Source organism: Mya arenaria, chromosome 9 (assembly GCF_026914265.1).
Source record: "Mya arenaria isolate MELC-2E11 chromosome 9, ASM2691426v1".
Lineage (NCBI taxonomy): Eukaryota > Metazoa > Mollusca > Bivalvia > Myida > Myidae > Mya > Mya arenaria.
This window is the reverse complement of record NC_069130.1, coordinates 27,775,750-27,802,790: the sequence shown is the minus strand read 5'-3', so window position 1 is coordinate 27,802,790 and position 27,041 is coordinate 27,775,750. Positions and strand designations below refer to the sequence as shown.

Sequence of the window (27,041 nt, the reverse complement as noted above, 5' to 3'; positions counted from 1 at the left end):
AAGTGAGACAGGCTTATTATGTTTAGTCTGAAATAAAATATTATGGTTTCCTCTCCCATGATTGAGCCGAAAATCAGCAATTGTATAAATGTAAATGCTAAAAGTGTGATAAATTTTATTCATCTTCGCTTGGAACAAAACTATTTCTTTTTGAATGATTTAGTTTAAAACCTTGAAACCATTCTCAAATGAAGCCAATAACATATATATATATATATATATATATATATATATATATATATAAAGCCTTATATAATAATAAAATAAAAAGCCTACCTCCTCTACCTGTTTTTGAAAAGGATGTAATCCTAACCAAACCAAATTATTTTTGGGGGGCCGCAGTGCTCATGGGCAAACTGCTGAATAACCCACTTAATAAAATTGAATAAGGACTTAAAGCGACTGTGTCACAGATTGGCACCAAAAAAAGTTTTTTTCTGTAACGAATCTCAGGACATTTATCTAATAGAATGTGTTACGCTTTGATATCATAATTGTAAAAAAAGTACCAAATATAAAAAAAAAATTGTGTCAGAGACCGGGTTCGAACCCACGTTGCCAAAATTGAAGTCCAGCATCTTACTCACTGAGCTACAAAGGCTTACTCTAATCGGGTTACATAATTAAGCTATACACCTACCTCGGTAATATCACTTGATAACACCGACTAGCCAATCGCGCATAAGGAATAAATTCTACCTGGTAGATATACCCAGTAATCTTTTTTAATGGAAAAATATGAAATAACTGCTAAACTTAAATAAATTGTAAACTATGTGGTACTTCAGTTAGTAAGTTTTAATGCATTGTACACATCGATGCCAAGTTTATGTCAGTTTTCGACAATTTCCTTTTTTTTTCGCTTTTTTATCATACGTGAGACAGCCCCTTTAATGGAAAGTTAATGGTTTTTTCGTCAAATGCCTTCTAAAGTATTAAATTAGTTATCAGTCTTGCGATCCAATTGATGGAAAAATGAGCGCTAATACTAATTAAGGATCAGTTTTAGTTTTATTATAACAAAAACTGAGGGCTCATAGAACCACTAGTGAGTCTGTTTACTGGGTATAAATTATTACAAACATGCATTTATGGGTTAAAAGAAGTAAAATCTATGCTAAGTTTGGTTTGTTTTTTACTGAGGTGCATATTTTGCAACTAAAATTTTCCCAAAATGTTTAGGGTTATTCTCAAAATGGACAGAAAAAGGCCTGGCTACAGACATTGCTTGTTCTATCTTTTTTTGCATCTGATTCCTTTAATAAGGCACTTCGCTGTCAGATTATCAATCCATTAATAAACACTTTAAATCAAAGAATTTTGACCATACATGTAAATTATATTGATTTTGTCTTGTATTTTTCCCTCAGACCAATTAAGGAGCGTCGGAAAATTCTGGCCAAGGAGATGGTGGAGATTCCTAACAGGATCATGTTTTCTGAGATGAAACACATAACAGTAAGTCTGATGGTGGTGTTTATGTGCTTAGATATACCAAAGATTGTGTTCACTTTGTTAGAGTTTAGTTTTGTAAATTTTTCATGATTGATCAGGACCTGAAATTGAGCAAAAACAAAGTGTCACGAAAACAGGACCAGGCTTAATGAAAGAATTCTGCAGAATGAGCTTGTCCGTCTGCCTAAATACAAAAAACATGTATAAAATATCATAAAATAAAAAGAATCTGATAAGAATTGATGGGTGTTGTGTGAATTTTCTAGAAGAATGAGTTTTATAAATTATCATTTGGATGAACTTGCTTAAAAAGTGTAATCAAGAATCGATCAAGATGCGGCTAAAGTATCAAGAAGAAAATTGAGGTTGATAAATTATCATTTCCTTGAATTGCCTATTTAAAGTGTAATCAATCTTTTAAAACGTAAATTCATCAGTGCATAAAGCCATCTTGGATTTTTTAAAAAGGATGATTATGCATCAAATCAGCCTAATTTTAAGATGCTGTCTGATCAATTTAGACGAAATTTCAGAGGGGACTTTTCATGCACACACAGTGACTCAACTATATGCACTTGATCGTATACATATTAGGGATGGCAACGAGTACTCGAGTACTCGATCAATCATCCGAGTACCCGAGTACCAAATCACTACTCGAGTGCTCGAAAAAAGTAAGTATTTTATATAAATTCACCAAATCCACAATTTAAAGACTTAAGTATAAGATCTGGCATGTTTCCAAAATGACAAATTACGGTCCCTGAAATCCCTGCTGTGTACACAATTGACCCTAATACATTAATTGACAGTTGTTGTGGGAGTTGCAAACTGTCAAAAAAGGCCCAAATTTGCTAAATTGCACTGATGTCAATTAGCGAAGATTTGATAGCGATACATCTCCTACAAAACTGTATTGTTCACCAATTAGAGACTTTTCACCAATGGACGTTGACGAGCGAATTAGTAAGGACCGTTGCGAGCAATGATTTCTGAATGGGTGTATTTTTTGCAATGCTTGTCACAATTGATTGGTTGATACCTTAACTCATGAATTATGCATATTAATGAGGTAAACAGCAATATTTCAGTATGGAAACTGTCAGTTTAAATATTATTTCGTAGAGTAAACAACAAAACAAATTTATGAATAATTTTCGTTGATTGTAATTCTGAATGTTGTTCATTATTGAGTGTATTTCTTTTCTTTTTATTGATTTTTCTGTTAAGGTACACAATGGCAGTCTTATTTGAAGATGAAAATGGCCAATATTACGACCAACGCATAAAGTATATGAACGATACATGCATACACGAACTTGTCTTTCCCGAAAACAAATTCAAGTTATCTGAGGAATTGAGTACCCGAGTACTTGATCGGAAGATTGTCCGAGTACTCGAGTACCAATTTTACTACTCGTTGCCAACCCTAATACATATAGTGTTTGAGATTAAGAGTCATGGAAGGTTGCTGCCCCCTGTCCGTTTTTGATAGCACCATTCAGTCGTCATTAAATGCTTAAGATTATCAAAGATGTCTTTAGTTTTAATTAAAACTTATAATATGTTTATAGATACATACAAGACTTAACATATTTGACATTTGAAACCTTAAGTGCCAAGAACTTTCTGTCGAATTCAGAACGTTCCAAGTTCTTCACAGCCTGTTACAATGTGCCTGTTTCTCCCTAAGCACCCTGTCCCATCTCAGCAGCACCTCTTTTTAAAGCCTGGCTAAAATTCTAACAATATATACATGTATTTATTCACTTACAGGAGGAAGATGACCTTACTGACATGATGACCCGCGTATTCCAGGAGGGACTTGAGGGACTTGTACTTAAGGACGTCAATGTGAGTCTATACATCTATTGTCACTAACTGGTGTCTTTTCGAACTTAAAGCTGCACTCTCACAGATTGACCGTTTTGACAACCATTTTATTTTTGGGCCTGGAATTAGCCAAGTTTTGCTTAAATATCTTGAAACAAGTTTCATTAGACTGCTGACAAAAGATCAGATCGCAGTTTTTTAATTTTAACGGTAAAAAATTGATGTTTTATGGCTAGAAACATTACTTATGCTTAAAAAAAGTTTTTCATTAGTTTTTCAAACAATTGAGATCTGTTTTATTGCGAGTTATCTTATATGACTGAATTGAAAGCAATGATGACAAAATCAGCTGATTCTTAGACAAAAATAAAAGAAAAACTGTCAATCTGTGAGAGTGCAGCTTTAAGGTATCCTGTGTGCAGTGACTTGACAGAGGTTCGTCGAGTGTTTGAGGAAACTTATCACCTATTCAAACTCTGGTTATAAACCGAAGGCAGGGCTCTTCAAGCGGCATAGACTGCCCTTTGTTTCCTGAAAAATGGTGAAGAAAAAGAAAAGTTATCCATGTTTTAAGTAATCAAGCAAAATGTTTCCTTCCTACGTAGCGTTTGTGCCGAAATTTATCATGTGGTATACACACACACACACTGTTTCTGTTTTTCCAGAGCATATATGAGCCAGGAAAGCGCCACTGGCTGAAAGTGAAGAAAGATTACCTGAACGAGGGCTCGATGGCCGACAGCGCTGACCTCACTGTCCTGGGGGCATTCTACGGCAGTGGCAATAAGGGTATGGATTGGCATTGATTTTTAAATCTCATATCTGGCCCACAATGCTCCAAATTTTCAAAACAAGCTTTAAGCTGCACTCTCACAGATTGAATGTTTGACAACTTTTTTTTTGTCTTGGAACGAGCCAATTGATGCGAAAATGCATGGAAACCAGTAATATAAGACTGCTGACAAAAAATAAGATCGCAGATTTTATACTTAAGTTCAAAAATTGATTTTTTATGCATTTTTTTTTTTAAACTGTTACTAACGCTTTTAACCATAAAACATTATTTTGTCAGCAGTCTTTAATCGCTGGTTTACAAATATTTACGCAAAAATTTGCTCATTCCAAGACAAAAAATTATGCAGCTTTAAGACCTTTTTAACAGGATCAAGCCTAACCCTTTAGCACTTAGTCAAGAGGGCAGATAAGACCTCTTAGTCAATAGCCAACTTTCTGATAAGCATACCATATTTGTACAGGCCCATTTTGCAGATATTGGAAAACTGCAAATTTATATACCAGTATGACCTTTAGATCAATATTGCTTGCATTAATTGTGGCCAAATCATTTTGATGATCCATTTGAAAAGTGGTCAAACCTGTTTACGCCCTGTAGTGGATAAAGTTGATCGTATGCGTTTACAATGCTGTAATGGGCAAAGTCTGCTAAACCTATTTACATGCGCTAAAGGGTTAACTCACATTTTTGAATTTAATATAGAATAAAATTCTGTTGTATTCTCATTTTAAAAAAGCTTTGAGAGTTTTAAATGAAATCATTTTAAAGGTAATTTTGATAAGCTTCTTTTTGGTTTGTTAAATTTAGTATAAGCAAGAAGTTTTGTGAAATGAAATTTAAATCTTTGAGCTTTTGACAAGGGTCAACTTAAATTTAAATTAAAATGAGCAGTCTCCCCAACTAATGGTGAAGAGCAACTAATTATCAACTTCTGCTCAATAAAGGGTTAAACAGTCTTGATTTAAAGTATGCAATTAAATCAGCTAGATATTGAGCAATATTAATTTGATGTAGACTTAAATATTATTTTTTATTTTACAGGGGGCATGATGTCTGTATTTTTGATGGGTGTGTACGACCCAGCAAACGAAAAATGGTGTACTGTAACCAAGGTTGGTAACGGCTTCGATGACGCAACGCTAGACAAGCTTCAGACCGAGCTGGACATGGTCAAGATCAGCAAGAAGCCTGAAAAAGTTCCCGCCTGGCTAGATGTTAAGAAAAATGTCATCCCCGATTTTGTCGTCGCTGATCCGAAAGCAGCCCCTATCTGGGAAATCTCTGGTGCAGAGTTCAGTAAGGCTGAGGTAGGGTATATTGTGAGCGAAGAAAAAAAGAAATCATTGTTGATCCATATTTAACAAAAATAACGCATGAAATTATTGAAAACATTTTTTTACTTTTGGAGCATGGTAACAGTTTGTTAATTTATGGAAAAATATGAAGTTTGGTTTCTTGAACTGTTGTCTGATTTGACATGGTCATTTACATGTATTGACCAGGTGCACACTGCAGACGGAATCTCGATCCGGTTTCCCCGGGTAACAAAGGTGCGGGATGACAAATCCTGGGAGGAGGCGACGGATTTGCCAAGGCTTAAGGTAGGTTTGCTTATTTTACAATGGACTGATTTTTCAGAACTTTGTTAAAGCTTACAACGTTGTTAACAGCATCTCTGTTAACTTTAAAAAGTGAAGAACAGATGAAACAGGTGTGTCAAATCTGTGTCAAGTGTGTCCATTAAACTTCCAGTGCAGTAACGGTTTTAAAGTTAACAACGCTGATGTTAACAATGTTGTTAACTTTAACAAAATTCTGAGCAATGGGCCCAATGCTTAATAATGTAAATTTTCCATTAAAAAAGTTTGAAAAATCATAAATGTTTCACCGAATATAAAACCTTTTCGGTACCTTAAAGATTGTCGAAATCTTTAAAATGGAGCTCATTTAGCAGTAATGATGTCTTAAAAATAGCAGTGGGATAAGGTAAAAGTGCCATTAAACTGACCTGAATTGCTTTCTAATATAAAAATATTTCCAAAATAAAAGTAAAGCACTTAAGTAATAAAAGCAATAATATTTTAAAAGTCTGGTTCATCTATCTTTAAGGCAAGGAATGAAACAAATGTTTTGAAATCTAACTAAGAAAAAGGTCATAAAGAGTAGATCCAACATTTGACTGGAATAAACATTGAAGATTACCTCACAGGATATAAGTAATAGTTGAGTGTAACCAGGCCATTTCATCAAGTGTATTTTTTTGTGTTCATTTTTTAAATTTTAAAAATTTGTTCGTTTATTCATTGATTTAATAATATACATTTTGAAACAAAAAATTTCGATAGAAATATTACTTTAAATTAATTTTTGATTTTCTTTCTGACACTTGATTACATCAAATAAAAATTTGTGATTAGGCATGATTGCAAGAAAAATATGGATCAATCCTTAATTGAATAAATAGAAATCAAACGTTCTGAAATTTCGTACAAATATATATAAACAGTATCATTTGTATTTAGTCTATAAGCTAATAAACGTTTCTTTTACAGGTTCTGTTTAAGAAGTCGAAGGAGACGTCAGACATCGTGATACCGGGAACCAAAGGCAAGGGCAAGGCGGGCACACCTGTCAAGAGGTTACAGTCCACTGATAGTGATAATGGTAAGATTTTAGTGTTGAGGGAATTACAAATAAATGTAAAGATTGCTTTTAAAATATCATTTATTGAATTATAATAATAACTAGAGGACACAATTTATTGAAGGTTTCGTCTTAAACACAATGGCAAAAAACATGCAATCCTATGAAGAACTTATAAACACTAACTCCCTTAAGCTTCATCCTTCAGTGTGTGTATACCATGTGATAATTTGCGTCATAAATGCTTCGTCAGAAGGCAACAGTTTGCTTCGAATGATGACTTTAAAAGGAAAATATCTTTTCTTTTTCTTCACCATTTTAAATGAAACAAAGGTCTGTATGCCTCTCATAGATCCCCTTTGTTTTATTACCGGAGTTTGACTAGGGGATTAGTTTCATAAAACACTTTTTCAAACAATGTTTTGACAGTGCTTCATCAGGAGGCGGTTTTGTGAAAAGGATTGTCGAAGTGTTTTAAGAAAGTACTCCCAATCAAACTCTAGTTAAAGACCCGGCCGGGCTCTGTTAGCGGTGTCAACTGCGCTTTGTTAAAATGAAAATTGTGAATTAATAGTTGAGTTATATTTGTTTGTTGTCTTAGTTTGAAGCCAAATATTGCCTTCAGACGTAGCATTTATGATGTACCGTAATTTATCACGTGGTATACACCCACTGTCCTATTACTCCACAACTAAGTTAAAAGCGCTTGAAAACATAGAAATAAAAGCATTTAAATATTATGTTTTAGGAAATGTTTTATTATGTTTTAGGAAACAGCAATTCCACCCCTGTTAAATCAGAACCATCAACACCTAAAGCATCTCACACCCCCAGTAAAGCTAACCCCATCGCTGCTCCTGGAGGAATCACCAAATATTTCTCCCCAAAGAAGGAACCTGTTGAACCGGCTACACCTACAAAAACACCAACTAAGCGGGCCAGTGAAAATGGCAGTGAATCAAGTCCAGCAAAGAAAGTGAGGATCTCTAGGTTTTAAGTCAATTTAAAATGGGCAAATTGATTAAAAAATTGTTTAATGTTAATAATGTTGCATTGTTGTTAACTTTTAAAGGTGAAATATTTTATCATTTGCTCATTTATTTAGATAATGCAAATACAGCTGAAACAGTTGTCTCCAATTTCATAAGAAATTCTGCAGATGGCAGGTATATCCATTAAACTTCCAGAGCAGTAAAGATTTTAAAGTTAACAATTCTGACGTTAACAACATTGTTAACTTTAACAACGTTTTGATTAATTGGCCCTATCTCAGAGTTCCCACGCTACCGGGAAAACGGGAAAAAGTCGGGAATATTGAAAAGTCTGTTCCCGGTCGTGAAAATGCCTTGATTTTTGCGATATTGGGTTAAAATTAAGTTTGAACCAATTTGGGTACGAAACTAGTATAAAGTTATAAGTCTCAATCATATAGGCGCTTGTATCTGATACCGTTCTGTATTGAATTAACTTTAATCAGAGCGGCTGAATGATTGAGACTAAGAAGGTATCCGTTACCACATGTAAGCGTTTATTGATCATGAATAGTAGCTGTGTCTGCATTGCCGTCTGCATTCAAAAGTTATTTTAAACGAGAAATTGGCCACAGTTCATCGAGATTCGCTTTATATGCTGTCAGTAACAATCGTGGATGCTATCTACAACGATCTTTCTAGTCTACAGTATGCTCTTGATAGTAGCGATTTCTGCATACATCAAAAGTTATTTTAAATGTGAAATTGGCCGCAGTGCACTGAAATTCACCTATTATTAATTACAATTATCTCACTAGTCTGCCTTCTGTTACTCACCTGACCAGCCTGACTTTAAAGTCAAAATATTTGCTATTAAAGTGTGATTCTTTCAACGATGTCTTTAGACTAAATACAGCTATCGTGAATACTCTGTGTACACTGACATTGTCGTGAATACTCTGTGTACACTGACATTGTCGTGAATACTCTGTGTACACTGACATTGCTCGTATTTATATACATTGAGAAGACCATCTTTGGCCAGTAGACATCATAAAAGCTTTTAACTTGTGCAAAAAAGTCATTTATTTTGCATTTCCACCCAAATAGTTGAAGAGAAGAACATGGATTGATGTAGATTAATGTTCAGATATAGCTGAATTGCATGCTCACTGTTGTTAGTAGATCATAATACAGTTTTGTTCAGAATGTTAATTTTTTTAAAGGGAGTTAAACTCTTAAAATGACACTGGATGTTATGAGTTCAAATTTTTCAATAAATGTTTAAAGCTGCCCTCTCACAGATTGAATGTTTTTAAAACTTTTTAATTTTTTGTCTTGGAATTAGCCAATTTTGGCGAAAATCCATAAAAACAAGTTATATTAGACTGCTGACAAAAAATTAGAATGCAGATTTTCTTATTTAAGTTCAAAAATTGATGTTTTATGCATTTTTCTTAGACCGTTATGCAAGAGTCAATTGTATCAATGCTCCCCTCCCCCCCCCCCCCCCCCCCTCCAGGTCCGGGGAAAAGCAGGGACTTTGACTTTCGGTCCAGCCAACCCCGGGTAAAATCCCACCCTGCGTGGACTTTATGGTGATTAAATCCCCGCCAAATGCCCCCGCATCCCTGGGACCCTAGGTTAGGCCCAATCCCTGCGATATTTTTGCGAAGACAAAACCACCGCATTCACCCGGCACTGCGGTTAAAACACGGCCCATTTCCCCGGCTATCCCCGGTATACCTCCGGACGTGGTGGTTAAAATTGACTGCTGCATTAGTAAGCCATAAAACATAAAATTGCGAACGGAAATATGAAAATCTGCGATCTGATCTTTTGTCAGCAATCTTTATCGTTGGTTTGCAGATATTTATGCAAAAATTAGCTCTTTCAAAGACAAAAAATTAAAAAAGTTGTTAAAATTACATTAACCTTTAGTATGCATTTATCCACCAATTACAACAATTAGTATTGTATACATATATCAGCCGGCACCAAAGAATGCTGGCTGATCAGGGTCCACACTGCTGTATGCACAGATAGTAGGTAAGCCTTTAAGTTTCCAAGTAGCAAACAGCCTAGATCCTGATCATGTCAGCTGATCCCTGTCTACACTGGCCACAGCGGCCAATAGTATTCAGCATGCTAAATGATAATCAAGTTGTTAAATAAATGTCTGAAAAGTTCGGAAAGTGAAAGGTTTTGTTCAGAGATTAAATCCCTTTTAAAATGACATTTGATCTTATTCAAAAAGTTGTTTAAAATGGCCAATAAGTTTCATTGCAAAAACTGTGTAAAAAGGTTGGGAGAAAGTCTGGAATTTGCCAAAAAAGAACTTGAAAAAGTCTGAAATTTTACTTGCAGAAAAATTTGGGAACCCTGCTATCTATATGTTAACTTTGAAATTGATTCTGTTTGTCTTTAAACTGTATTTTTTTTATGAACTGTTTGGGTATTTTTACTCATTGAGTTCATGTCACATATTCTTGTATAGAGGCACGACGTTGAAGAGAATGAGTATTCAGATAAAAAATATATAGCCATTGTACCTGTTAAAATTAAAGTATCAGTTTCATACTGACTATTTAAGCTATTTGATTAAAATCAGCATGGTGCATTGTTTTTTATTTGCATTGCGACTCAGGTAAACTGATTCAAGTCGGCATTATTTTTTATAAACAGTAAAGTTTGTGAAGATAGAACATGAAGAATAAGTTTGAAGTGAAATGAAAAAAATATAATAATAATTATGATTTTGAGTTTCATGCAATTTCACTATAAACGTATTTGCAGAAGATGTACATCTAAGATAAATAATATCGCCTATTGCTGATAATCATTTTTGGCTGGGAACACAGAGTCAAACATGATGTTGTATTAAAGCTGCACTCTCACAGATGGACTCATTTTTATATTTTTTGTCTTAGAATAAGCCAACTTTTGCGAGGACCAGTGATATATATTTAAGCTTGAAAATTGATGTTAAACACCCTGAAAACTCATTTTTCTTTAAAAAAAAATGCCACAAAACTTAAATATTCAAATGTTAATTTTAAAAACTGTGATCCAATATTTTTTCATCAGTCTTATATTATATTGGTTCTTTCAAAGACAAAAAGTAAAAAAAAGCGAAAAAAGACACCCAACTATATACTATTTAAATAATTGCCTCCCCCCCCGGGCGCTATATGTTTTAAAAGGAAAATGTGTGGGTGCTTTTCAGTCACGCCCTGAATGCCAGTACGGAGCTGACTGTTACCAAAAGAACCCAGACCATCTTAAGAACTTTTACCATCCACCCAAGGTGCAGCAGACAAGTAATGGGGTGAGTCTTTTTATTATCATGTCTGGTTTTCTTAGAAAACCATGGGTGTGATTTGTCTTTGGATCTAATGGATCCAGGGTCCCCCCCCCCCCTCTCCCCCCCCCCCCCCCAATATTTTTTTTTGTAAAACCTTTTTTTTTTTTAATCTGATTAAAAATGTTAACAGGTACATTTTATCATTCCAATTTGATTCAAATGTGTGGTCAGGAGAATGGGCTTATAAATAGCCAGTTTTGACTCTGCAGCAGGATCCTCGCCCTGTTTGAGCCCCATTGGGTGCCTTAAGCACCCCCATAACCCATTGCCGAAATGGTTTAAGGACTTATGGCCCCGATTTCTCGAAACTTCTTAAGTCCCTTATAACAGGATTAAGCTAAGCTCACTATTTTTGGTGTTCAATCAATTGCATAATATTAACTTCATTAAGAGTTTTAACACTTTAGACAGGAGTTATCATTATGATCATCACAATAAACTATTTTTCATTTATCAAAAATCAATTTAAGTATGTATTTTTGCTGATTGAAATAAGCTACTTAAGCCTGTTAAGCTTAAGAAGTTTCGAGAAATTGGGGCCTGGCCTCAATTTCTCGAAACTTGAAATATGGTACCAGAAACTCCCTTGCCTAGCATTGGGCATTTCAAGGGTAGTACTGGGAAAATGGTGCACTCAGTACTGGTCCCACCCAGGAAAATTGTATCCTGTGTGTTGTTGTTTTACATCAAGCATTTTAAAGAACCAAGAGGTCTTTTTGCAAAGAGTTAGGGCATAGCACCCAGATCTTTTGTATCTCACTTTGTTTCTTCAAGTCTACTTATCTCGGGACTTGAATGCAAATTGCAGCCACTTCTATCTCATGTCACTTATGGTGTTTTAACACAATTTAAGTCATGATGGCGTCACGGTGGAGTAAAGCCAAAATGCAGCCAATAGGGACGAGCAGACCTTGATAGACTCAAATAAAACAAAAAAATGACTTAAGCCAAAAAATGAATTGTTACAACCTTGAGTAATATCCCCTCTTTATATAAATTCTGTATCATAATGGGCCATGTACATGGTAATTGTTCAAATTCTTCACAGTCAATTACCCAATTTTTCTGATTTATTTTCCATTCTATGAATACAGGAAGAAGTGTTGAAATGATTCTGAAGTAGACCAATTTCACCCTCCAAATTCACGCTTAAAAGAATCACTTTCCATTTGTATTATGTTTCCTTGACATCTAAGTATTTGTGTCACACATGGTTGTATCACATGATATGATATTACATTTTGTTGTCATTTGCTCTCTTTTTGAAGTATCTCACTCATATTGTATGTCCTTAACAAATTTTTACACTTTTTGTACAAATATAGTTATTTTTCTTACTTTTATGAGAACACAAACACACAGCTGTTACTGACAGATATTCATTTGAGCAATATTTGTAATCCAAGCCATCAATAACTTAACATTTTTTCGACAAAATCAAGCATTTTTGATCAAATTTTTAAGAATTTATTAACAAAGCAGCTTTGATTTGAACTTTTGATGATGTTTTCTCATTAAAACGAGCATTTTTTTCACATTTCACTCAATATATGGTGAACAAGTGCCTTAAAAGCACACAATATTCGTTGATGCAAGCATTTTTTTGTTTATTTTTTTTAAAGCTGCTCTCTCACAGATTGAATGTTTTGACATAAAAAAAATTGTTTTGTCTTGGAACGATATATATATATATATATATACGAAGCATAAATAAGTTGAGGAGTTGAAATTGAATCTGATAAGGTGTGAAAAACCTGCATCCTCAAGTGATCGCAGTTTTACTGTATATTGTTCGTCATTGAAACATGATTATTTTTTTTCCTTTTGTTCTTTTTACCTGCTAGATCTTTAATGAACTTATGTACATCTTATGAACCAGTAGATTTATGTATATATTTTTCTATGCGTTTCAGAGTTTGCCGAATGTTTTCTCTGGTGCCAAGATCTTCCTACCCAGCGACCTCCAAGACAACAAACAGCTCAAGCGATACATCATAGCGTATCCTTTAAGCAATGGACTTTCATTTCTTTTCTATTAGTGTTTACCCCTATGTCTCCATTAATTGGCAAGCCAGACAAATTATGATTTAATGATTTTGAAAGTCTATCATTAAAGCAACAGGAAGTAGTTTATTGGTCTTATTAAGTGTGCACTTTGTATTATAGATCCATTTGCGCCAAACACTAAGAAAAGTATTATTTATTTTTTTGCTGTACTTAACAATTAATTTTTCAAAATAATGGAAGGAAAATAAATAATAGTTATATCTTATGGCTGTTATTAATATGTAAATCATAAGACCTCAAACAGGTAAAAAAAAAAACAACAACATAAATTCATGTTTTAATAGGAATAGAATTGAATAGAATAGTTTATTAATTTTGGATTTAATCATACAATTCATCATCCATCAACATGATCATACATATAAACAATAGTCAATATACCATTTAGTATTACATTTAGAATACATTACAAACATATCAAATATATACTATTACTAAGGAGAACATGCATCAAAACAAATTATCAAAGGAAATATTATACTTGTATCAATGATATCAAATATTCAATTTATAAGCATATAGCATAGTTTTAAGTCTTATTTTTATGAAGCATACATTATACAAAAATAGGGAACAACACAGTTTGATGCAAAAAAAGTTTTAATTTTATTGTTAAACTCATTGGCCTTAATTGATCAAAAAGAAGCAGAAAAGTGTGACTTTGACCTTTGGCCTTTGGCCCAGTGACCAAGTGATTTGTGTACAGATGAAAAATATTAGCCTTCATAAATGGGGTTTTCAATTGATAGTGTTAATATCATGGCATGCTCTTCATGGGATAAGGTCAATATTTGACAACAGCTGTTTTTTTGCTTGTCGGCAGTTTATGAGGTAAAAAAACGTCCAGGTAATTAGGTATTGTTATAGCCTTGTTGTTATTGTTGTCGGCGTACATATAATTATCGCAAAACCCATAATTCTCTGGCTTTCCATATTCAACTGGGTAAAAAAAGAGGCAAGCGTTGGGGTTCCCTTGCAGGACTCTTGTTTTGTAGAGAGATTTTTGGCAACAAGGAAGTAGCTATGAAATAATGCTGATAATTTCGCTTCTGATGTATTTTTGTAGCTGGGGTTTTCCTTGCTAAAACATTTTAGGTTGGTTATTCTCTTAACTCATTAAATTTAATCATATTCCTGTTTTAATTTATTCAGTACCAAAAAAAAGGTATTTTAAATAAGGAAAAGTTTATGGATGCGCATTAATTGTGTTTTAAACATGTGTTAAATTAATTTTAAAAATCCAAAGATGGAAAAATGCAGAAAAGGTATAACCATGCTAAGCATACATATCAGGAAGAGAATAGAAGACATGTTTCCAACTTAAACATTCATTGTTCTGCTTTTTTAAAAAAAATAGGTGAGGTGGATTCTTAAAATGAAACATCAGTCGGTAAATATGTAATAAACGTAACTTGAAATCCTATACTTGGATATTGAACGAGAAAACTGCCAAAAACCTTTCCTCTTCAATTTGAACTTTTAATATAATTATTTTTTAATCTGTTGGCAGTCAAACTTTCTATCACATAAGCTACACTTTTTTTGAAATTAAAAGTAAAATATTTCTTCTTCTTTTTTAAAAAGACAGTTCCAAATGAAATAGATTCTATAATTATATAATAACCAATAAAAACAATTTAACAGCTGAGAAGAACAGTTTTAAAGGTTTTCCTCGGCGGTAGGATTCGAACTTGATACCTCCATTTTTCCAGTCATTAATCTTATCCGCTAGACCACAGTGGACAAATATTCACTTGAGATTTATAAAGCATATAAACAAATTTCACCAAATGCAGCAGACTGAAACAATATTTTCAATTGTTTGAGGTTAATTGAACATGTTTTTTAACAAAGTCATATTTTTTGCCAGTATTTTTTGGTTTATTCTAATTCATTTTAGCTTGATTATGACAAAAGCTCAAGTACGTTTCCTGGGCAAAAACCAGTACTGGTGCCCTTTTTAGCTCAACTATTTGAAGAATAAGGAGAGCTATATTACCCACCCTAGTGTCGGCGTCACACCTTGGTTAAGGTTTTGCATGTTAGCACCTTTAAGTCATTATCTCAGTAAATACATCATTTATTGCATTGAAACTTTGGATATGTATTCCCAACTGTCTAACATACTAAATAAATAATGTTAGATAACACTTATTTGAATATAATGCAAATTATGGGCCTTTATTATTTGACATAGAAATTCTGGTTAAGATTTTGCATGTAAGCACACATAGGTTAATATCTCAGCAACTACTTGGTGTATTGCATTGAGACTTTATACAATGGTACTCAACCATCCAACCTACGTGTATAACCAAGTTTGATAACTCTATTTTGCATATAATGCTAATTATGGCTCTTTATTATTTGACTTAGAAATTCTGGTTAAAGTTTTGCATTTAACCACGCTATGATAAACATGCCAATTTAGCCCAGATGATGATCCAAAATATCAGATCACAGTTTTTAAAATTGTAGTTTTGTGGCTAAAAGCGTTTCTAACCCTTGAGTTTTTCAGCATAAAACATCAATTTTTAAAGGTAAATATGAAAAACTGTAATCTGATTCTTTGTCATCAGTCTGACTGGTATATCACTGGTTCTCAGACATTTACGCAAAAAAATGGCTCATTCCGAGACAAAAAAAAAATATAAGTTGTCAGAACGGTAAATATGTGAGTGTAGCTTTATATTATTTCCTTGACTGCTCCCAGATATGATGGTGAAGTAGCTTCAGAATTTACCAAGACCACTGCTACTCATTCCATAGTGCCCAAATCACACACGGTCAGTATTTTATCTTCAGCGCTAAAGGTTAGCATATTAAGCGTGCAAGCTCTGCTTTGGTAAAATTGTTTCCAGCTTGCTAAAATTTGAATTCATTTAGAAGGGCTTGTGATTCTTTTTTTTTGTAAAACAACCAAATCGTGTAAATATTAGATAAGGCTTGTTTGTACGATGATTATGGTGCGTCTGTTTTTGAAGATTTTCGAGACATTTTCAAACCGTTGGTGTCATAATCAACAGACTGTCTCAAAAACATCTTAGGTCATAACAAAAAAAAATTCAAGATACTAACATGTAATTTACCATCATAAGGGAACATATGCTCTACTAATATGCACATGTTTTTAGTAAGAGCCCTCACTCGGTTTAAAATACTTATGGATTCATGACCCTTGTTCACTTAGAAAAAAACAAGTAAGCTTTTGGGTTAGTCTGGATTACTTCCCCTATCACTATGCTACTATCTGAATTAGTACGCAGGGAAACAGACTAGCTATAGCTAACTGTTATCAGTACTTTAGTTCATTTTTGCATATTTTTTTTAAACATTTACATAAATGATAGATTGCACTGACTTTAGATTTTGCAAATGATGTATAGTTGAATGTTCTATTTGAACTTGCATTACAGAATTATAATAACAGCTTAAATTATATACATTTATGTATACATATATATATTATTTTATTTTTAATCTACAATGTACATGTGATTAAGAACCATTTACCATTTTCTTGGGTAATAACCTCAATACTAATCATTGATGAAGCTCTGAGTATGGATTGAATCTGTTACCCTCTGATATGGAGTCCGATACTCTAACCACTTGGCCATCGCCTCTGACATAATTTATTTGCTAATGTTTCGAGAATAAAGTAACCTAAATGAAGGGGCCATACTTTTTCGAATGCATGAAAAAAATATTTAAAAAAAATTCATTTAAATATTTTCTAATCGTCATAAATCATAAAATTGTGTCTTGCAAAATCAAATATGCTTTCAAGTTTTTTAGTAATGAGATAAATAGTGCGTATTACTACTCAGAAATATTTGTTTTTTAAATCATTAATCGTACATTAAACGCGTTACATGCATTGACAAGATGGGGCAAAATTGTTTGAAACGAGAAAAATATCATTAATGTTTTATATACTTTACTGTATGTTTATTTCAGGGTCCAGGTGCAGACTGTGCAGGGGTGTGTGTGTCGGTAGACTGGTTGTGGAAATGTATTAAAACCAAAACCCTCCAGCCGACAGAGGCTTACGTGGTCAAATAGTGGACTAAAGGGTTTTTATTTGGCCAGAAATGTGGGCCTTTGAATTAAAGATGTAGTGTCATTCACCATAGATGATATAGCATATATGACTGTGTTATAGATAGGTTGAAGTGGGACCATATTTGGTGAAAGTTGGTTGGATGTTTGCTGCCATATACACTGTATGGAACAACCTCGACTAATAACTAATAAAATGTTCCAAGAATTTCATATGAAATTTGGCACACATGTAGCCAGTGACAATAACACATGCACAGTGAAGCATTTAACTTTGGCTTTTTAAAAAATCAATGCACAGCTTTGGCATTTGCATTCGCACCATAGCATTCTTGCTAGTCGTTAAAGCTGCACTCTCACAGATTGATTGTTTTGACAATATTTTATTGTAAGTTATCTTAAGTGACTGAATTGAAGGCACTGATGCCAAAATGAGCTGATTCTGAGACCAAAGAAGAAGCACTGACACTGGTTGTTTGGATCTGGATCTGTAAGTCTTGAACCATTTAGAGTCATGGCAATAATATTATGTTGTTTGAGAAAAACTTACCTGGAGTTTATACAAAATAAACAACACCAAAAACCTTGTACGGTATCCGACCTACGCAAGTTATTTTTGTATAAATGTTCAATTATTTGGTCTCAGATCAGAAGTTAGTAGTATTATAGTAGTTTTTCAGGGTAAATGGTTGAAAAAAGATTTCTACATCCTGCAGAATTTATAATAATGTTATCAATATATTAAGCTGAGGTCGACAGACAAAATATAGGTCAATTGGTCAGAACTTTGTTAAAGTTACCAATGTGACTAAGGACATTGTTGTTAACTTTTAATCGTGTGTTATTTCATGATGTGCGTGTAGATTTAAATAAAACAGGTAAAAATAAACAGGTGTTTCAAATCTTATTAAAAATACTACAGATTTCAAGTGTATACATTTAACATCCGGTAAAGAAATGATTTGAAGTTAACAACAGTGACGTTAACAACGTTGTTAACTTTTGACAAAGTTGTGAACAATCAGCCCAAAATTTAGCTGAAGTAGACATTATGTTAAGCTAATGTTTGATTTAAGATTGAAACACAATCATTTTGACATCATGAATGAAATGCACCAGTAATTATTATGTGAATGTTGCATATCTATGATATTATCATTAACAGTGATTGAAATAAGCATGAGCCCGCAAGCCCGACTCAAGCTTACAGATAGATAGATACATTTATTTCGGCAAGGGGTGCACAACATTACAATCAAAACATGTAACAGTAAATAGAAAGTAAAGATATTGACATACTTCAAATTTATGCCATGCATCCCAGCACAAAGGATAACAAAAATGGGTCCTGGAGAACTAATTTTCGTTGTGGTCCTTAAATATGTTGGGGGCATGAATTAGTGAGGCAATGCAATACAATTAATACATTGAAAAAAGGTTAGGTTTTGTTATACATGTATGTTTATATATACGGGCTTGTTGGTTATAATTAAATATGTTTATAATATGAAATTAAGTTTGAATCAATTACTAATCTAAATCGGCTATGATGGTTTCAAAGCCCTCTAACGAATTGCCACAACGTGAAAAAATGTTGAAAGAATTCACATTGCGGAAATGTGTGATATAATTCTTCGGACATTTCTATAAAATCAGGCTTTAGAACCAGTCTGGGGGGGGGGGGGGGTCCAAACTTTTAGAAACCCTAGATATAACTATATGAACATAAAAGAGGGTCACACGTATGTACCAGTATTTTGGCATTGCCACAGAAATCGCTTAGTAGTATTCTTTATGTGTTATTGAAATTCTGTAAAAATGAACTCACCTTGTTGTAATTTAGGTTAGCATTTTCTTTATCTCGACTAGATAAAAATTAAATAGAAAATATTAATTTTGATGACTATTAATTATCATGAAAGATGCACTCTTACTTCCAAATAAGATTTATATAGATATATAGATTTATTTCAGTAAGGAATGCATGTACATGGACATTTAAAATAAACAACATGTATAGTAAATAACATTATACATACGTGGTATTATCAATAGCCATGACAGGCACACCTAACCAAGGATGACACAAAAAAGAGAAAACTTTGGTTTTGATTTACCACAATTAATACAATTGTTTTAATATACAAAAAAGGATGAATAAATGAAAAGATTCTTATGAAGGATACCAAGTTTAATTCAAAAGAAACGTGCAGAAAACACAGTTTTTCCACCTTATGTGACAATAGTTAATGACAGTAAATCTGTCAGCACTACCCAATCATTTAATATTTTCACGTTTTCAGCTATCAAATACACGGTTACAATTTTGTTATCATTTATTAATATTTTTCATAAATGCAATAATTAGTAAGTAGTAAAAGATTTATCACTCCAAATGTATGTTTGTTAAATATGTTAATGTATTGGTTTTGAATATGAGTGTCACTTTAATGTACATGTACAATAAATTATCATGATAAATAATCAATGAATTTGATGTTCCATTTTTTCGCAGATTATACAGTGTTATGATGTTTTTACATTGCTGTGTTGAATTTTACTATATTTCAACATTTTTTATTAATACACATTAGTTGATATAATTTGATGTGAAATTATTGTATTATACATGTATCATAATAAGAACCATAATTGATAACTTTTACTCACAGATTGTATGTTAGCAACATTTTTTTTAAACTTTTTTTTGAAATTGTTTTTGTTTTTTCACATACTTTAATAAACAATTTGCAACTGACATGATCTGATGCTTGTTTGAACAGTGGTTTGTATATCCAGGTTTAAAACTATTCAATTTTCAACAGCATTACCTATAAAGTTTTTCAGCAAATTGGAGTTTTTTTATCCAATTTTTAGCTCGTCTGATTTTTAAAAAAATGTTGAGCTATTGTCTTCACTTGATTGTTGTCTATATCGTCGGAGGCGTTGGTTAAGTTTTGCGTTTAGGTCACTTACATGGAAACTATCAAAGCTATCACTTTGAATCTTGAGGAACTTGTTCATATTATACTCTTCTTTACATTGTACCGTAAAGATGCTGAGTTTCACCAGTTTTGGAGGGTAAAAAACATGAAATTTGATGGATTTCGGTTGAATTGGAAATAGCTTCTTCAATTTTTCTTCAATTGATTTCAATTTTTTCACAGACAATAAATGGAAACGGCACTTCAATATATATAACAGTTTTTTGAATCACATTTGGAAGGGAAGGGGGAGGGTGGGGGATATTTTAGTATTTTTGGACTTATAATTTTTAGCTGGTCTGACTTTTTAAAGTTTTGTGCTTGGGTCACTTACATGCAAACTATCAAAGCTATCACTTTCAAATTTTGGAATACCTGTTCACTATCAAATGTAATAATGAAATAAATAAACCGTAAAAGGGATCAAGTCAGACGAGCCTTAAGCGACCGCAGGCAGTGCTCTTGGTAAATTAATATTCAACAATAAATCTAAAATTCAAGCACTTATTATGTTTTATCATTGAAACAAGCATTTTGTTCAGATTATATTCCTATAAAACATGAACGAGTCCATTTCAAAGAGTTTGGTTTGTACAGTTGAACCCCGTTGACTCGAAGTCCCGGAAACGCCTCGAATACCTCGAGGCTCGAAGAATTCAAACCATGCCAGAATACTTACCTTCAATATTATAAAATTGGTCCTTTACATCCAGTTTGATTCAAAGAGGAAATTGAGACAATAAGCCAATGGTGGACTATAATTGAAAAAAACATGTAACTTGTGTTTTGCATTGACTTGTTGATATTGATACCTTGGTTTCATTTTAAATCAAGCATCAAAATCATTGTAAGTTTATTAAATTACAACACATTTATTTAAACAATTTAAATAGAAAGTGAACAGATAGGGGTTTTTTGACAAAGAAAAAGTGGGGGGTTTTCCGCACTTTTCGACAAAGAAAAAAAAGTTGTTGTTATCTGCCGCATTGGCTTGCAAAATCTTTAACCTCGACCATAATTTAAAACTCATTAAAGATAATCGCATGGTAATTTGTTCAATGTTATCAGTGGCAAATTAGGCACATGAATAGTTACATGTAATTCTGTAACTATGCAGTATGCATCTAATGTTAAATGATGTTCGTTAAGGTACAGATGAGTGTTTCAGATCAGCACGAAGTGTACATGTATCATTGCATGATTTTTTTCCCCGAGAAGTATTGGTTTGAAAAACACTTGTACGCTACATGCGTTGTAAATCTTGCCCCTATAAGTATGCCGCATCAATAGAACCAATGTTTACCATATTTTGTTAACCAATATATGATGTGTTAATGTTATTGAAGCTTATCAAAATCCCTTTGAAGTCAGACCAAAATCCCCTGGTGTAGTATCAAAATCCCCTTGAAGTCAGACCCAAATCCCCTGGTGTAGTATCAAAATCCCCTTGAATTCAGACCAAAATCCCCTGGTGTAGTATCAAAATCCCCTTGAAGTCAGACCAAAATCCCCTGGTGTAGTATCAAAATCCCCTTGAATTCAGACCAAAACCCCATGGGAAGCCTCTTAGAAATATTGCATGTATGAAGTATTTCTTTGTCATACAGTTTTTTTACAAAATGTGTTATAATTGACTTAGATTAAAACATTTTATTTAGCAAGCAGGAACAAATTTTTTTAAATAAACTCCGTTAAATTCCTAAACTGCAAATCATACCAATTAAGCATTGTACTTATTGAAGGGAAATATATTCAATTTCATTCTCCGGTTATATTTCAAGTGTACTTTTATGACGAACCAGTGTTTGAGCTGCGACATTCTAGACATACATGTACATTGTTATGACATATTTATGCACATTACCAAGGACAGCAAATATATTGTTTGCATATTTATGTTTAGAGATTAAAAAAAAACCCGAAAAACCTGATGCTGCATGTTTCAGTTTCAAATCATGAAAAAAACAACTTTCTACTTTGACATTCATACTAACATTTAATAGTGCCTGTAATATGAATGGCAACAAGCATAAATAGGTTGAATTTTGAATTCCCAGTTTTGTGTACTCTGTGAAATACATTTTACATGGAAAGAAACATAATTGGCTGATTGTTCGGAACTAAACAATGTTATTTTTAGCAATTTTGTGACTTTTTGAAAGTGTAATATTTTAGGATGTGCTTATATATTTGAATTAAATGATCAGAGTAATACCACAGATGTTGGTGTCCATGAAACTTCCAGAGCAGTAAAGTTTTGAAAGTTAACAACGACAATGTTTTCAAGGTTGTGAACTTGAACAGAGTTTTTATGGCCCATTATCTTTAAAAGTCGGACATGACCTTTCAAAACATGTCACACATGGTTTGTATTCAGGGTCAAACTTATAATGAGCCCCGTGTTCAGAACTTTGTTAAAGTAAACAACATTGTTAACTGCATCATTGTTAACTTTGTTAAAATTAACATTATTGTTGACAGCATCGTTGTTAACTTTTAAAAGTGAAATATTTTACGATCTATGTAGCGGAATATTATATTTAAATACAACTATCCCAGCTGTAACAGTTATGTTTAATTTGTAAATAAATACTGCAGATCACAGTCATGTGAATTCATTAAACCATGCAGTAAAGATTTGAAAGTTAACAATGATGACGTATACAATATTTTTAACTTGAACAACATTCTGACAATTGGCCCATTATCGGAAAAATCAGACATGACTTTCAAAACTTAAAAAGTCTATTTTCAGTCACAGGAAACAATAACTTTCGATTTGCTTGTGACATCAGATTTACTGTTAAACTTATTTCCGCTTATTAACTTTTTTCCTTGTCTTGAAGGAAACTCATATTGCACAAAGTGTCCTTCTTGATGCATTTGATTAAAATGATATATTATGCTACCGGTATTAGTTAATAAATGATTGATTTGATATTGGCCCTGTTTGGCCAAGGGCCAATACAAATGTGCCGAGGACAAATAACAGGGCCGATGTCAAATCACTTATTTAATGTCAATTTTATTAAATAACTTCATGCACTTAAAGGATTCAAAGTTTAAACACTAAATTTATTTAAAAAAATATTAACGTTTTAATACTGACTTTAAAATAAAATGGCTGCTGTTTCCGAATTTCCAGCTGCGAATCTATATCATTTTTTGTCCTTTTTTATTAGCCAATCAAATTCTTTAAAATGCGGGCTTTATATCTATATCACTTTTCGCCTCAGGGCCGCTAACTGATATAGATATTGGCACTTTCATAGAGGAGGCCTTAGATGTTTTATTGGACAAGGCGAATGCTGTGTTTAAGGGCTAATAATTAATAGTTATTTAATAAACAATTATAATGTACCAGAACGTTACAGTTATTTTAAATTCGACATAACTTGCTTATTGTCACACATTATCTAAAGTTCAAACTATATCCACATTAACCCCACTGCACATTAACGCACCCAAATTTCATCATATTACAAGTTGTTAAAAACATTATATACAGGGGCGGATCCAGTAATTGACGTTAGAGTGGCGTAACTTAGGAGCGCAACCGTTTGACAAACGCCCCTACATCAAAACCTAAAGTATACGGCATAAACTATTTGCATGGGGGGTTACTCCCTCAAGAAAATATCAACAATATGTAGTCGAAAATTGTGCATTATAAGCGTATTTTATTATTATTTTCTCCCATATTGAAATAAAAAGTAAACTTGGATGATTCTTGAGGGGGCGGGTGCCGGATGCGCCCCCCTCTAAATCTGCTAATGATATATCACTGATAGTTGAATGTTAAAATAAGACACCAAACAACAAAACATGATATGAATATGTCAAACGTGTATATTATTACAATGATATTAAATACTTCCATAGCCCCAAAAAATGGTTTGGTTAGGGTTACCTCAATTTCTAAAACAGGAAGAGTAGGTAGGCTTTTTTGTTTTTTTTACATGGCCTATAAAAACGGTAGGGCCTGCACTCATTTTGTAGGTAGAGTCCTGTAACCCATACCAGAAGCTGGTTTTTTAAGGCCTTATATGTAAAGTTACGCTACAATTATAAGGCTGAAACATCATACCAATAGGAGTCTTCATAGTATTTCACAATGTATAGTAAACACAGCTTCATTTTACATATCAAAATGTTTTCTTAACAAAATGGGGAAACACCAAATTATGTTCAACTGTTTTCATACTTAAGTACTTTGAAATTGAGACATTTCTTGCAGTATTTTTAAACCGATAAATCCAGGGCTTAAGCGCAAAAACATACTTAATCTATATACATTTGTATTGCGCTGAGGCCCCCCACCCCCCCTCCTCCCCAATCCCCCGGGGTTAACATTAACATTGTGAAATCTAAGACATACAGTATTTCGACACATATGTATTGACATTATTAAGAGCACCATATATATTGTTTGCATATTTTCATTTAGAGCTTATAAAAACATACTAACTTGAACACAGACTGACTTTATAACTAACTTTTTGTCACAGCTAAGATGTCTAGTATGTAACTTTACATTGTTGCTGACAGGGTTGAATATTGAAGGACAAACACACTTGAGAGATACAGGCTTGTTTTATCTCATACATGTACTAGTTTATAAGTATAGTACTTGTTAAAGCGACACTCTTTATCACACTCAATACATTCACATGTATAACAAATATAAATCTTTAGTGATAAACCTTAAACTACTTAATTTACTAAATAATGCATTTATGGAAAATATTAATTACTGATATCAAGATTGTAACTGTGTATTGAATAGCTGAAAACGCAAAAATATTAAATGATTGGTGAGTGATAAAAGATTTAATGTGATTTACTATCGTTTCATAAGGTAGAAATGTTTTCTGCACATTTCTTTCAAAATAAACTCTGTATCCTTCATAATTACCATTGTTTTTGACATAATTTTTCACCCTTTTTGGTATAATAAAACAATTGTATTTATTGTGTTTAATCTTATTTGGGAGTAAGAGTGCATCTTTAAGGATTTATGTACATTATAAGATTTCCTTTTCATTGAGCCATTGGGCATTATCATGTTAAATTTTGATTTCTTGTGACCCGCATATAAATTTGGTACAAGGCATTTGAATGGGCAATTTATTCTTGCTAATTCCTTGGTTACAACTATATAAAATATGTGACCGAAACTTACTATAGATAAAGTTTATAAGTTCGTTCTTTTTTAAAATTTAAATCCAGTGTGAATAACCTATTTTGCAATCTTTCAAGGCTGAATAAGCCTGTTTGAAAAATAAATTAAATTTTAATTTTAACATATTATTTTCCTCCTTTTTATTATTAAACTTTTTAAATTAAGACCAAAATAATACTGGGTCAACTAGCACCCCAAATTCATATAATTGTACATAATGGATACCTATAAGTAGATTACATTCTCGCCCATCTGTTTCTGATCCTATTTTTCGGCTGGACTGCCTAAGGCTTCAATTAATAAATAGTTTGTTTCATGTTATCTGTAAATGTTGGGAGATATTTTCTGTTGTGTTTATTTTTACTTTCCAAACCCAGGGACTCTCTCATTTTTTTTAGTATTATATATAATTCACTTTCTTTTAATGACGAAATTAAGTGTGGCAAATCTTTAGGATTGTTAACACTAAATACTGACGGCTGGAACCATTCAACAAATGTTAATATATGCTCAAATGTTGTCTTTGAAGTCCATGATTATGAATACTGCTAGAAAGGCGATTCAACAAAAGGCTTAAGGGTTAAGTTATCATTAAGATTGCATACAAGTCCTTGTGGGTGTGAGGTTTTGTTGTCATTATAACTATTTTTCATTGACTGTACTCAGTGTGGGTTTGAACCCAATTTCCCAATTTCAGGGTCAAGAAGATGCATAGTTATAATAAAATTGTTTTAAGATGCAATACCGGGAAAAATTAATTGGGTGCCATTTGAAAATATGCGTGAGTCCCTTTAAAAGCTTACAAAATAGATTGATGCAAGCTTATTATATTTCCATTTTAATGCATTATTATGTTTACCTCGTTCGACTGTAGTTAACAAAACAAAAACAAAAATTGATTTGTGTTCAGTAGAGCATAAAACCGTATACCCTGCCCCTTTTTAAATTTCGTAATGGAAAACGTAAATGTAATAATATGACCCCAAGATTCAGGCTTAAATAATAATTCCCGTCCAAGGTACATTTGTTAGTTTAACAAACATTTAAGTAATGTCGGCCTCAATTATGTTTTATAATCCAAACTATATTATAACTTGAAAGCAGGTAGCGATAAGCTTTCTTCAGTCATAAATGAATTGAGGTAGCTCGCTGATTTATAAGTCCATATCAAATATGCAAATACTTACATTAAAATGGATCGTAAAGAATCTAAATTGACCGAAGGATGATTTCAGTATTTAAGCATATTAAGAGTTTGGGGAAAAGATATGCTCAGTTGAATTTTTAAAGTTTTCGTATAAGATTATTCAATTTTGTATTAATATTTGGTATTAGCTCTTTTCTTGTCAGACAAGAATTTGTTTTTCAAACACTGAAGTCAGTCTGCTGGTCATGAGATCCATTTTTCAAAACACATTCCTGTGAAAAATGAATGTTTTGATCTAACAGCAGAGAAAGATGTGTTCATTATTTTGTATCTATATTTGGTATCAAGCGCCACCGTTCCATTTTTGATATCATGTTCCATGTTTGGTTGTTTAATGCATTATGTAGCCATTATGATACATCTTACCAGCTGGATTTTACCCTTGTCTGACATCTTACATTTTTAAAGCCATTTACATCTCTTGTTTTTTTTATGGAAAACGTTTAACTGCACTCATATAACCTTTTGACAAAAGTA

The 27,041-nt window shown here is 32.9% G+C and overlaps 1 protein-coding gene across 1 annotated transcript in view; it reads left to right on the top strand.

Moving 5' to 3' along the window:
* Positions 1-20,361, top strand: part of LOC128245599 (DNA ligase 3-like) — a 35,710-nt gene extending 15,349 nt beyond the window's left edge. The window contains exons 13-23 of the mRNA XM_052963805.1: positions 1,371-1,458; positions 3,232-3,309; positions 3,954-4,077; positions 5,126-5,391; positions 5,587-5,685; positions 6,637-6,748; positions 7,498-7,703; positions 10,925-11,026; positions 12,976-13,061; positions 15,843-15,915; positions 17,090-20,361. Coding sequence (XP_052819765.1) covers positions 1,371-1,458; positions 3,232-3,309; positions 3,954-4,077; positions 5,126-5,391; positions 5,587-5,685; positions 6,637-6,748; positions 7,498-7,703; positions 10,925-11,026; positions 12,976-13,061; positions 15,843-15,915; positions 17,090-17,194 — 1,339 coding nt within the window. The 3' untranslated portion in view covers positions 17,195-20,361. The remainder of the gene's footprint in view (positions 1-1,370; positions 1,459-3,231; positions 3,310-3,953; positions 4,078-5,125; positions 5,392-5,586; positions 5,686-6,636; positions 6,749-7,497; positions 7,704-10,924; positions 11,027-12,975; positions 13,062-15,842; positions 15,916-17,089) is intronic.
* Positions 20,362-27,041: the final 6,680 nt, after the last annotated feature.